Below are 14130 nucleotides of genomic sequence, written 5' to 3' on the forward strand. Positions count from 1 at the left end.
TTTCTTCTAGTTTCACGTGAAAATGCAGGTGATCTAGAAGAGAAGTATCCTGTTTTTGAACAAATTGCTGAGTCATTAATTGGCTCTGATATTACATTTGGCTTTGTAGTTGATAGAGAACTATATGAAAAGTTTGCACATTATCCTCTCATTTCTTTTGTTTATGTCCCACCAACACTTCAGCATGTCACATTTCGAGGCGATTTCATATATGAAAATTTGATGGACTTTATTTCAATACACAAAAACAAAATTTTCAGCGAAACGTTTAATGATAATTGTGGTATTTCTTTTGTTACTGTCAATGATGAAATCGATGAAGAAAATTATGCACAAACAAAACAATTACAAGGAACACTTCCATTAGTATTTATTAACTCTACAAAAAGTCGATTTCTTTCATTAATGTTATGTGGCAACAGCCAAAAATGTAATTTCTTACTTGACCATAAACATATTAAAGGTGTATTACTTGATTCCGAATTCGACAAAAACTCTGTAATGGAAATTGTAAATAATTTTGACGAAGTTTGGAAGAAGAGTAGCCAAACAAATGCAATTCTTTGGAGATTACAAGTGTATTTGTTAATGAATGTGAGAAAATGTTTATGTACATTCACTTGTATATGTGCAATTTTTGTGTTTTTGGTGTCTTTTATAGTGGGACAAAATATATTTGATAAGAAAAAGAAATCAAAGAAAAATTAATTTATAATAAATATAATAACTTTTGTAATTTTATGTTTAATATATATGTGATACAAAATTGATTTCCTTATTCATCATCGGATTCGGTAGATGAAGCAGAGCCTTCATCAAAAACAGGGCGAGAGAGATTAGCTTTGTCTGCTCTGAGTCTTGCTGGAGTTAATGTTCGAGGATCTGTTAATCGAGATTTTTCATTTGGCTTATAATCTAAGTGATCTACATTAATTGTTCGACCCAAGAGTGAAATTCCATTGAAATTGTCTACTGCTAAAATAGCTGAGTTTGGATCTTCATATGCGATGATTGCTGTGCCTTTTGAAGTTCCTGTATCTTTATCTCTTATTAACTGCATTGCAACTATGGTTCCATATTGTTCAAATATTGTGCAGATGTCTCCTTCTGATAAAGAATAATTTAAGTTTCTTGCTATAATCCAAGGACATCCCATGAAATCTCCATGGAATGATTCTGCCACACCAAAGACACCTCTTTGTAGTTCTATTTCCTGATATTTTTGTATTTCTCTTGATCTAAAAACCATTCAGCAGACTAATATTTTCTCACAATTTTAAAAAATGTCAAAAGATTTTCAATTATTTCGATTATGACATAAACTTTATTCGTTTTTTTAATATTTCCGTTTCTGTTAATGAATAAAACTCCTCTTTTTCAACGCCAAATGCCTCCTTAAATTGACTTTCTTGAACAAATTGTTCAGGGCAATTTTTGCAAATTTTATCTTTTGAAATTTTATTCAATGGTTGAACAGGAATATTTACCATTGTTAAAGGAATATCCATTTCGTTTTTCACTAAACAAAAGATTTTGGCTCTGATGACTGCGGCTTTGGCTTCATCAGCTTGGTTCATTTCACCTGTTAACTTCACTAGTGATGCCCGGCCAAATAACCTCACAAGAAAATAACGGTTATCAGCGGGCATGAGGAAGTCCCTCATGAGCTGTGCTGAGTAAACAGCAAGCTCAGGGTTAATAAGTTTGTTGGGCTCATTCTTATATATTTCTTGGAGTTCAGCACGTGCTTGTTTTTGTGAGATTGGACTGGAAATTTTTCTGATAAGAAGAGTAATGGCTTCTTGACCTTCAATTTCTCCGATTGATGGAAGTTTCGGTTCAACTTTAGGTACACTTTCAAATAAACTTGTAATGTCTCTGGGGATAATTACAGAATGATTTCCAAATTTAAATCTTGTCCATCCATTTTTCTCAAGCATATCTGAAATATATCGAGTTTGGTAAAACATGGAAAGGGATGTGATTGCTGAACCTCGAAGGACATATGAATGACAATTTTTGACAAGTGAAAATATCTTATCAAGAATTCCATATTTTTCGACATACTTACTTGCATGGCGATTTGATGCAAAATGACCAAGAGCATAAAGTGCAGCTCTTTTTTCGGTAATTTGTTTCGAATCGAGAAGACCAATAATTGTTTGAATATGTGGAATTATTTGCTTAAGTCCTGTTTTTGTTTTAGAAAGTTGTCCGAACAGATGTGGTGGGAACTTAACAGGTTTAGATTTTGTTGATTTTTCGACAGCTTCATCAAATAATTTCACATATTGAATATTTCCATTTCCAAGCCACCACTTAATTTCGGGTTGAACGTCACCAACTTTAAGTCCAGTCTCAGTACTAAATAATAATGAATATACTTGATGCGATTGCTTTTGTATTGCTTTGTGTACATCTTGATCGGCCGCGGCGGTTTCTATGCACTTTTTGTCTTTTCTGAAAATTTCGGTTAAAAGTGCCATGAATTCGTTACTTTCTTTTTCGAATTTGATCAATGGGATAACAATCTTCGGGAATATGTTACTTCCGAAATTTTGTTTTGTTTCGTTAAGTTTTTCAATTACCTTCAATGTTAGTTTGTGTATTTCAGGTACCTTTGAGAGGAATAAATTATTAAACATTGTGATTCCGATTTGTGTTGTTTCTGTTATGTTAAGATACATTAACATTTGCTTAGCAACAGCAGGATCAGTACATTCCTTAGTAGCCTCTTCAAGGAGTTCTGCAATTTTATTTTTTTGTAAGAAAGAAGCGCCGGTTGGTGATGCGATCATTTCGACTACGCACCGATAAAAACTCCAATTTGCTTTCATTAAAACCGAAAAATCCTTAACGACCTCTGTCAATGCCTTCACAAAAAGTGGATGACTTTCTAACGTTACTAATCCCATTTGATCCTTCAGAAGCAACTTAACAAGTGCTACTAAGCAATTACATTTGACTGAGGTGGGCTTACTGTTCTTATTTGAGATGAATGGGCCTGAATAATAGTCCAATAATTTGGTATAAAGTTCTTTTGCTGATTTGCTTTTGGCTTCAACTTGATTTAACGGTAAAATTACGTTTAAAATTTTGTAAACCGCAGTGAAGTCCCATGTTAACTCATTATCGCCTTGGAGAGAAAAACCAATTACTGTTGGCGGTGGTGCGTTTTCTGTTTTAGCAAATTGAGAAAGTCGATATGCCATTGAGATATGTTTTTGTTGAAGGATTTTTGATTCATGATTTGCAATAGGAATTAAATCTAATGTATTCGTATCATGCGCTATGTATGGAAGAAGAGTGTTTAATAGAGCTGAAACAGATGGGTTTTTAGATATTTTTTGGAGTTGTGTGATAAGACCAAGTTTGGTTAAATTATAAAGAAGAAGTCCAATATAACTGTTAAGAACATTCTCGTATGGAACAAGATTCAAAAGAGATGAAAAGATTTTGACAACAGAATCTGTTTGATGTGATAAACATTGAAGAAGATCAGCAAATAATTCTTGTTGAAATCCAAACATGAGACCTGGCCATGTCTGAAAAAGATTAACCAAAGGCTCAACTGCTTTTTCTGTCTTGGATGGATCAGAGCTGAATGTACCAAATGGAGAAATCATATGTGAGATAAGATGATTTTGATAAATTATTCCATAAAAATTTTCAATTGAATAAGAAAGAAGAGAAGACATGATCATACTACCACTGGTGGTCATATCTTCAATTAATATGTCAAGTACTTCTGGAGTATCAACAAGTGAATTTGGACATTCTAAAAATGCTTCATAAAAATAAGCCAATATTAATGGCTTGTATGTATGCTTTGGAGTTTGATAAAGAGAAACTAGACCTTTTATAATTGCTTTTGGTAAATTTTTTCTAACTCTTAAAAGAATTGCAACAATTCGAAAAGCAGAATTTTTTTCTTCATCAACTTTCGGCTGTGGATCTGGTGGTCTTTGGTCTAAAGAAGCTGCGATCAAAAAATCAAATTTGAATTTTTCAATAATGGATTTTGATGAAAGTAATTCTAATTCAGTAATAATTTTTATCAAGTATCCGTGAACAGTTAAATTATTGATTTGATACAATTTATGTATATAAGGAGTTATTTCTCTAAGAGATGTTGATTGTAATCCTAAACCTACCAAGTCTGCTTCAATTGCACGTAATATACGAATGACATCTGCTACCTGGTATTTCTCATTGCATATTTCCCTAAGTGAAAGAACCAGGTCGTTTGAAGTCATTTTTAGAAAATTGGCAAATGGTAGATAAAAAAAATTGAATTTCATTGAAAAGCGCATTGACGTTCAAAATTGATTCAATTGTCAGGTCACAAGTCAAATGAAATATTTTATAAAACTTAATCACCTTTCTTCTCAACGTTGATATATTGTTAAATAAAATTAACTCACCACAATGGAAGTATTTATTGGATAAAAGAAAACTTAATGCTTTTAAATTGTTTTCATGAATTCTTTTTTCAAATGAAAATTCGTAAAAAAAGAAAGCTTTCTAAAAAAATAAATCGTAATAATACTGACAATATATTTTAAAGACATTCACATTTAGGGAAAAAAATTGGAATATTAAACAGTTAGAAGATAGTTTTCATTAATAGATTTTGAAAAACTGACAAATTATCTATCAACAGAAAATTCGCATGTCACTTTCTACTTTTCATTGATTTACATGATGTAAAGCATACAAATGATTGGTCTCTATTTCGACACGATACAAACTTTTTCATCGTCTTTTTTTTTTGGGCTTTGTGTTGATTGGAATAAAATGAATTCAAAAAGTGGATAAAGGCGGACGTTAAAACGGATGGCGTCACCTGTTCAGCAGTTTGGAATGGATGAAAATTTAGAAAAAAAACTTCATCAATTACATCCTCTTTTTAAATTGCCGATGGTCCAAGTCCTTTTGTATGAAAATCTTCATAAAGCTAGTAAACAAAATCAAAATCGATTTTTATTTATCACATCAGCAGCACTTATTACCATTGACAAAAAGCTGCTTGCAGGATATCAGATAAATAAAGTGATAGCATTAAAATCAATAAAGAAAATAGAACTTGAAGATAATAAAATTACGTTTGATATTGAAGGAGAAAAGTTAACAATATACCACAATGCTCCTGTAAGGATGGCATCAATTGTGAATGAGGTTTATAGTTCTCTTTTCAATACAAGCATTAAAATTGAATTTTCTCAAGGGGAAATTCAACAAAAATTCGAAAACGACGATTATGTTTTCAAGACAGACAACATTTTTATTGACAGGATAATTGCTTTTTCTGTTAATTTTTTAACAAATCAAGAAAAGTTTGATATCACGCAATTTCTTGCCCAAATCTTCCAAGAGAATCGCGAAAAGCAGAACACCGTTACCATTGGTTCCACTCTTTTTAATACTCCATTTATTAGCATCATTTTTGAAAGCATGATATATCAAAATCAATCATTTAGCATTTCCATCGAAAATCTTGATTTTAGTGAATTTTCGAAACAGTTTCATCCATACTTTAGCAAGTGCACACACTTAAAAACGATCAGATTCGAAAATATAACGTTTTCCGGTCCCGTCACTTTTTTTGCATCAAGTGAAAGTGTTTGTTTGACCAATATCATTATACACAACTGTAACTTTATAGATTTAGATCAACTCAAACCATTTATAACAGATCTATCTAAATATCGAGGAATGATATATAGTATCCATTTAGATTTATGTGAATTTAATGAAGAAACATTAAAATTATTCTTCACCACAATATACAAATCGAAATGTTTCAATTATTTAAATGAAATATATATCCGTAACATTAATGAGCCTAAAACATTAGAAACATTAATCTTACAATTATTAAACACAGATACTATACCATTTGGTAAGATCATCAAAACATTAGACATATGTTCAAGTGGATTTAGTGCAAATCATATTCTTTCCACTATGACACAAAACAAAACCGGACTGAAACAACTCAAAATACGGAATTGTCGCTTTTATGAGCCAATTAAAACAACGCAACTTCAATCTCTCAAAGGTATTGATACATTAGACTTAAGTGGCTGTAACTTCACAGTTAATTCATTAATATCATTATTCAAAAGCTTAACAAATGTTACTGAATATCCAAAGGCATTAATTATGGATGGGATACAACTTGAAGGCGATAACTTCATTGATTTTTATAGCCAAATTATATCAATACAATTACCAACGATTGAAACTATTTCATGGAGATCGAACATAATTAATGATAAAAATTCTTCGGAGTTCTTTGTCTTTTTAAAGAATCAACCAAAACTTGTTGATATAGATTTATCATATTGTATAAGTAATAAAGAAATATCGACAATTAATAACTTAAAGAATTTCCTTAAAGAAAAACCAATAAAACGATTTGTGGTTAAAGGAAATGATAATTATTATATCGAAGGACAATTGTTACCTATTTTAACGCAATTCATTAATAGTAATGATATTAAATGTATTGACGTCTGTGGACAACAATTTGGTGATGAAGGTTTAAGTATATTAAATACTTTAATGCATAAGTCATTAATGGCTATAGCTTTCGATGGTTCAAATGGAAGTTTAGATTCGATTATGAAATTATTAGAAAACGTGTCGAAATCAAATAATATAAAATGTTTGTTGTGGCCTGAAAATGATTTGAAAAAGGCATTGGAACAAAGCCCAATGCAAGTGATCGACAAAATGAAATTAAAATTGGAAAAGTTGGAAAATATTATTAGAAAGAAATGTTTGGATGTGGATAACATAAACGCGTTTTGTGATTTGATAACTGTGAAAAGATTAAAGAATTCCATAGGTGACGACGATGAGAATGTGAAAGATATTAATTACATAGGGAATATTGTGCAAATACAAAATAAGGAATTGATCGAGTTGATCAACGAAACAATTGGAAATAAATGCGATTTGGCGGAAAATGACCCAATTATGATGAAAATTACAAAAATGATTAAACAATAAATAATAAAATAATTTTTTTAATAATAATTGAAAGAAATGTATTGTAATTTGTTAGTTATAACTTTGTTTCAGTGAGTTGTGGAATCAAATTTTAAGTTTTTGGTAAAGGATTGACCACTTTGATATTATGCAAAATAAAGATGCATTGTAGTTATGATAAATAATATTCAATAACTAGTAGGGTTATAGTTAATCTCTCAAAATCATGTTTAAATGCTTGTTATAATATTTAAAATATGAATTGATTCTCTTTTATGGTATATATTTTGTCTTAATAAACGAACAAAATCGTTATGACAATAAGATCCATATATGTAATTTCAGCATCTGTAAATATTATAATAGAAATAGTTAAATTACTACTTGAACAAAAAGGAATTGATGTTAATGCTAAAGATATTTATTTGTTTTATTTAAAATTTATACTGATGGCAAAATCACTTAAACTTGGTATAGACTTCACATTTATTAACCATTTTTTGATATAATGTTTTTCATAATTTTGCGCATATTTCTTCTATCCATTAAAATCTTCTTTAGAAAAAATTTTATTTTTCAATTAACATTATATAAGTTGAAGATGATTAAGTAAAATTAATATCATAAATTTGCTTTGAATAGTATAGTAAAATTATATATGTGAATTGAAAATATCTGTATATACATAATTGTATTACTTGAGCCATCCATATGATATTTATTAGCTGGATGAACGGTTAATGGGGGTACCTGACGTTTTTGGAAGAGGCAAAAGTGACAATAATCAAACCGACGTTATCGGCCGTCTACGGCTGTAAACAAACGGTTTTTTGGAACATTTTTTGAGCAGATGGAACAAAAGCTTCCAAAAATCGAATCGAAAACAAAACCAAGATCTGGAACAACATCAGCCATACCAATGCTTGAAAAAATATATGGCGCTTGGGATGACGCAATCGTAAACTCTAATGAAGCTCTTCTTTTGAAATCAATAGAATCAATAAAAATGTGGTTTACAGGAAAAGTAACATATGGAAATTCTGATTCTGTCCGAAATGAATATCTAAGAAAAACAATACAAGCTATTTTTGCCGAAGTTTCAGGAAAAGGAAGAATTTCAGTAACAGAAGTTTCAGAATTATTTTCCCGTATTATTTATTCACCTCCATTCCCATTAGAACCTTCAACATGGGATCTTTTAATGAGAATCCTTCCTAAGTTTGTTACATTTGCTGGAAAAGGGAAGCAAAAGATGCTTGAACTTTCAATGCATGTTTTTTTATGTTCAGGTCTTCAAACCCCTAAGGCGTTGCAACTCCTTTCCGAAAAACCAATTGATAAATATTGGGAAGATTTTGTTGGAATTCTTTTTTCTATTGCAATATTCAAAACCCCAGGTACAAATGGTCTTTATGCATCAGGAGTTTGGAGCAGAGAAAATCCAGCACCAAAAGAATTTGCGTTACTTCTTCTTAAAACAATGTTAAATCGAGAGATGACGCAAGATGTTCGAAGCCATTGTTTGTTTAGTATAATTCGTTCGTTCCAAACCGCTCAAGTTGGTCTCTTTCGATTTCTTATGCCCATTGATACAATTCTTAGTTCTTTTGGTGATGCTGTTTTTCCATTTGATCACCTCCTTCCTGAATTCTACAAGGACTTATTTGATCTTTTTGGACAGGGAAAGGCTATTCCTGGCTCTAAGTGGCTTCAAATTTTTGCCAATTCAATTCGCAAAGAACTTCTGAAAAACCGTCCGGCGTCCGTTACGAACATCATTCGCTATTTTTCGCATGTTATCTTTTCGAGGCCAGAATTTGTACTAACATTTTCTGGTGATTCTATCTCAGCTATTGGAACTACAAGTGACATTGATTTCACCTCACTTGAGATGGATTTATTATGTTGTAATTTATGTGAGTTATTAAATTTAAATTATTTTAATAATTACGGGAAAAAGGAATTTTTCCAATTAATGTTCTCAAAGATAATACATGAATCATCGAATTATTATCATTTACTTTATATCACTTTATTTACAAAGCATTCAGATTATCAATCAGTATTTGTTAACTTATTAACACGTCAACATTCGCCTGAAATCATTTTATTACTTGGCTTTGCCGCGCATGTATTTCCATCATTTGTTACCCCAAATTTAATATCTCATTTAATCGAAAAAGTATCTCCCGAAATGTACACATTTTTAGCGTTAATGTTAATCGAAATCTTAACATATGTCGAAGCGATTCGTAAAGATGAACAATGTATTTCAATAATTAATGACTTCGTACATAACCTTGAGGATTCATTACTTCGTCAGCAGCTCCAAAACATAATCGCTTTCCCACTTCGTTATCAACTTAATGCATCTGATATCGAAGCAATTCTTCCTCGACAAAAAGATTATTACAGATTTAATTCAACAATAATTTCAAGCGAATTCATCGATGATGAAAACGCAATCATCGTATGCAGAAACAGATTGTCGATGTCCGCTTATCGCCTTTCGCCAATCCCAAATGCGCCATTAAGAATCGATGAGCCTTCTCCATTGTCCATTTCCCCATCCGCAGATAATCCCTTCACTCCGTATAAACCTATTGCTCAACGAACACGAAAAAGAGATACATTTTATCTCCTTTCAGCTTTTGGACTATTTACACAATCGAATCAATATAATATAACACCTTTAGATAACGCTTCAATTGCGCAACTGAAGGATTACGAACAAAGCATCGGAAGAATGCAATACGTAATATCAATGACGCGTTTGACATCAAATTCGAACGAACTCTTTTGCGAAAAGTCATCATCCGACGGTTTTAACGAATTCATATCAAATCTCGGTCACTTTTTGCGTAAGCAACCTGCCGTTAACGGTCTCGTTCCCACTTTTTCAGTGTCTTATTATGACACAGCTTTGTTTAGGTTTTTATATTGTAGCAAACTTCATTTCGATAAGGCAACAGCAGAACGATTTGATCCGACAAATAGCTTTGCACTTGTTATATTTAATGAGTCGCCAGCAGAAGTCTATTCCGAAAATCCAGATTTTTCTGAATGGAATTTGGTGATTTCCGTACGAAAAGTTATGGAAAATCTTTATTCGATGAATGTCTTGAAGTGTAATTCATCACTTAAGGCTCCGTTTTGTAATAACTTTCCGCGTTTGGTTGCGGCGTGTAATTTGGCTGATGAAGTCGCATTCGTTTTGTACAGTTATATCGTGTCTAACATAAGAACATTATACATTAGGGAATTCGAGGAGAATAGAGACGGATCTTTGTTTAAGGCGCATTCTGATTATAATGGAATTGAACTGTTGTCAAAAATATTCGGAAATTAAAGTAATTATTAAGTAATAAATATTTCAATCGGAATTTTAAATGTTTGGAATTCTTTTGTCAAACTTATGTACAATTTGTTAAAGATATCGAAGTCATTCATTGGAATTAAACACATCGACTTGTAACTGATTAAGAGAACATGGAAACAAAATAAGTTAAGAAAATTGATATAAAAGTGCATTTTGTGTTGTAGGATATTCGACCGTTAAGAAGCAAACAAAATTGTTAAGTTTTTCTGAGTTTATTTGGCTGCGGCCCTTTTTCTTGTACCTGTAATTTGTTAGTTGCAAAATGTTATTCTTCGATAGTCAAAATGTGTATAATTCATTGATACCAAATCATTCGCTTCTTTCTTTCTCCCATTAAACTCAAAACATTTCATTACTCAATAGATCCAATTGGATAATGCTAATGCATTTTTCTTTACTTGAAATTAACTGTCCAGATTTAACCGCACGCCCATGTCACTTCGAACTCGCCAAAATCGCTGCCAGTTTTCATCCAAACCTGCGCAGTCCCACAGTCGCCCCAAATATTCGTGGATGCTTCAGACTCATCCATTTCAAGCAACAGCACAGTTCCTTCCGGTTGTTCATCACTTTGAACAAATACAGGATAACCACCCAAATAAGTTCCTCCGCCTCTTTCTTCAGCATCATCGATAATACTTCCAACGAGTAAATAGTCCCACTTTGACAAATCCGGATAAACTTTTTGAAATTCTTCATCACTTGTTACAACCATTGACGATTTTTCCCAGCCAACGACAACGCGATGCTCATTAAAGTTTGATTCTTCGTTTGTGTATAGAAGATTATCAATTTCGTCCTTACGATAAAGATATGCACACGGAACATCACCATCAGAACAATTATTTCCAACTAAAACTGATTCTCGTTCATCCTCTGGGAAATACTGTTGAATTTCTTCGGGTAATGACTTGATATAGAGTGAAAAAATGAGATCTAATTGTTCACCACATTTCTTGCAACTCGGTCCATCGTTTGGTAAATATGGCGCACGACCACCAAATTTGCTGTCGCGAGGATTGGTACTGTCACGTTCTTCAACAACAGGAAAATAACAATTTTTTCTGGACTTTTCAATTAGTGATTCAAGATGTGAGATTTTGTTACTACATTGGGCAAAAATACCGGGGAATTCGGGAAGAATATCATCACAATTTATTTCGTTAATAAAATAAATTTGATAATCATTAAGAGTTTTTCCTTCAAGAGTTTGGAGGTATTCTTTTCGGAGCTCACACACAGAAATACCTTTTGCAAGGTACATATAGTCAATACCAGGCGGATCTTGACCAAAATGTTGATCAAAATTTGAACAAAACTCAAAAAAAGCAGGTATTAATTCTTTGTTTGCAGAGATAGCCCGAATTATTCTGACGTATAATTTTTCTCCTTGCCTTGCTTCAACTGTTAAATATTTCATAATATTTGTAAGATTGGATGAGGTAATATGTTTTTGTATAGCTTGGATAGCAGAAGACATGCACTGATCTATTTCTTTATAGTGTGCAGCTTGAAGATTTTTAATTGCATCAACAACTTCTTGTGGAACGGAACTCATGGAAAAATGTGAACTCACTCATGTAAACGGTTATTCAGAAAAACGATTCAAAAGTGGATTTGAATGACCGCACGTTTATGATTCTGATGAATAAACGTCTTCTTTCGAGATGACAAATTTTTTATATTCCACAAGAATTACGAAATTTTAACTAAAAAGATATTGTTTTATGAAAATGCCTAAACAAGATATTAATTTTATTATCAGTATATCAATTACCAAGTTTAAAATCAAATCATGTGAACAAAAATTTAATAGAATTCGAAAATAACATCTGATTTAAAATATTATCAAATTAACATGTGTATTAAAATGATGTTTAAATGTCACAAGAATATTAAAACATAATAATTTTATAGTTACATATAACATTTTACTCATAGTTATTCAACTTTTCGATTACATCAATTAATGAATCATCTGTTATTCCATTTGGGTTACAAATTGAACAATAATTTTCACCCGAATTATTATAACACGTACATGCGAAATGAAAAGCATGTTTACATTTAAACAAATGAAAATTATTTTTCAATATTTTGTTACATTTTGCGCAAATTTTATTTTCTTCATCATCATTCACATTACTAATAATTCTTGCCTTATTTTTATAGTCATAAGGAATCAAATTAACATTTTCCCCAATATATTTATTTAATGTCGAATCAATCCAAGCCAAAGATATCGAAGAGCCGCATCCTAAAATTGAAGTTTTTAAAATCATTTTTACATCTTCATTCGATTCAACCAAATGAATATTTTCTTTTTTCATGAAATAATTTATTATATTTATATAATTATTTGCATTTATTGTTACATTATCATTTAATATCCATTTATTCATATCATTAAACGCTTTCTCATCTAAAAATAATGAAATTGCTTCATTAACTTTATTTTCTTTAGTTAAAAGATATGCAATTCCACGTAAAAAATGCGCATCAGCACAAACACAAAAAATATAATCAATATTATAAACAAGTTTCTCATTCGACATTAAACTTAACGCATACTCAGAATTAGCTATAGTTGGATTCCCAAAAAATGATTCGTTTGTGGATTTGGGATTAGGAATAAGTAAAGAAATTAATGTGTTAACAAATAAAACAGTAGGGTTTTGATGAATAATACTCTTAAGAAAGCGATAACAATGATTCGGTAATCCCCAAAACAATTTGATCATTTCATAGTCATCGTTTTGCTTACACGTAGTCCATATTAAAATGGCGGCTTGCTCAATGATTTTACCGGCATTGGAATCCGATTTAAGGATGAGCTTTCCGTGCTTTTTTAGCATCTTAAAGCCAATGGGCTCATCGAAATGATCAAAAATTAATGTGGCTGCATCAACATATTTTCGTTGTTGAAGTAAATTATTGACTGTGACCATCGACGCACCTGAAGCTTGAGTGAGAAGATGTGCTTCATTGGACATTCCATTCTTTTGTAAAATATCAATTGCTATATCACAATCAAAGTTTTGAATAAACTTGGAGTAATCATTGCTGGGATTCCGAGGTTGGCCTTTTTGTTGTTTGAGATGCTTTTGTGAATATGCATTCTGAGTATATTGGATGAAATTTGAAAGTTTATCAATTGCTTGACACTGTATAAATAGGTTAAATAAAAGTTCAGTGTGAAGAGAATTTGCATAACCTTCTTTGTGTAATGCAATTAAAAAATTAATAAGATGACTGTGCAAATTAGGTTTGTTAAACATTGAAATTACGAGTGATGGCTCTATACTGCCAATTAAATGGATATATATATCAATTGATTTTTGATATTCATTATTCATAAAAAAATTCTGTGCCTTTTCGATTTCATCAAAAGCTGATCCTTTGTAACCATTACTCAAATTAATATGTATCTGCTGCTTTGGAAAATTATTTGGTTCTTTTTTCTTCATTTAAATTATACAAAGCAACGTTAATTCCAACAAATTACTTGGTAATATAGTTAATGCTATCCAAAAAAAAGAAATTAGAGGACACGATGGCCGAGTGGTTAAGGCGTGGGATTAGAGTCCCCATGGGCTTGTCCCGCATCAGTTCGAATCTGGTTCGTGTCGTTTTTTTATTTTTTTTTCAATCCAACTTAATAAAAATGTTTTTACTTAGAGAAAGAAAAAATTATTTGTCATTATTGATATATTTTATATATATACTAAAGATCCTTTGAATTCACATTCTTTTCT

The 14130-nt window shown here is 31.3% G+C and overlaps 3 protein-coding genes across 3 annotated transcripts; 1 reads left to right on the forward strand and 2 right to left on the reverse strand.

The window, feature by feature from the left end:
- Window positions 1-775: 775 nt before the first annotated feature.
- GO595_006289 (RNA-binding motif protein, X-linked 2) lies at window positions 776-4256 on the reverse strand (the record flags this gene model as incomplete). The annotated part of the gene is made up of 2 exons (XM_067919625.1): window positions 776-1238; window positions 1369-4256. The coding sequence occupies 2 exons, from the start codon at window positions 4254-4256 to the stop codon at window positions 776-778; spliced, it is 3351 nt and encodes a 1116-aa protein (XP_067773604.1).
- Window positions 4257-7846: 3590 nt separating this feature from the next.
- GO595_006290 (uncharacterized protein) lies at window positions 7847-10345 on the forward strand (the record flags this gene model as incomplete). Its single annotated transcript, XM_067919626.1, has 1 exon — window positions 7847-10345. One exon carries the CDS (start codon window positions 7847-7849, stop codon window positions 10343-10345), a length of 2499 nt encoding a protein of 832 aa, XP_067773605.1.
- Window positions 10346-10793: 448 nt separating this feature from the next.
- GO595_006291 (cytoplasmic protein) lies at window positions 10794-11933 on the reverse strand (the record flags this gene model as incomplete). The annotated part of the gene is made up of 1 exon (XM_067919627.1): window positions 10794-11933. One exon carries the CDS (start codon window positions 11931-11933, stop codon window positions 10794-10796), a length of 1140 nt encoding a protein of 379 aa, XP_067773606.1.
- Between the last annotated feature and the right edge of the window lie 2197 nt (window positions 11934-14130).

This window comes from Histomonas meleagridis, assembly GCF_020186115.1.
Source record: "Histomonas meleagridis strain 2922-C6/04-10x chromosome Unknown contig_41, whole genome shotgun sequence".
NCBI lineage: Eukaryota > Parabasalia > Tritrichomonadida > Dientamoebidae > Histomonas > Histomonas meleagridis.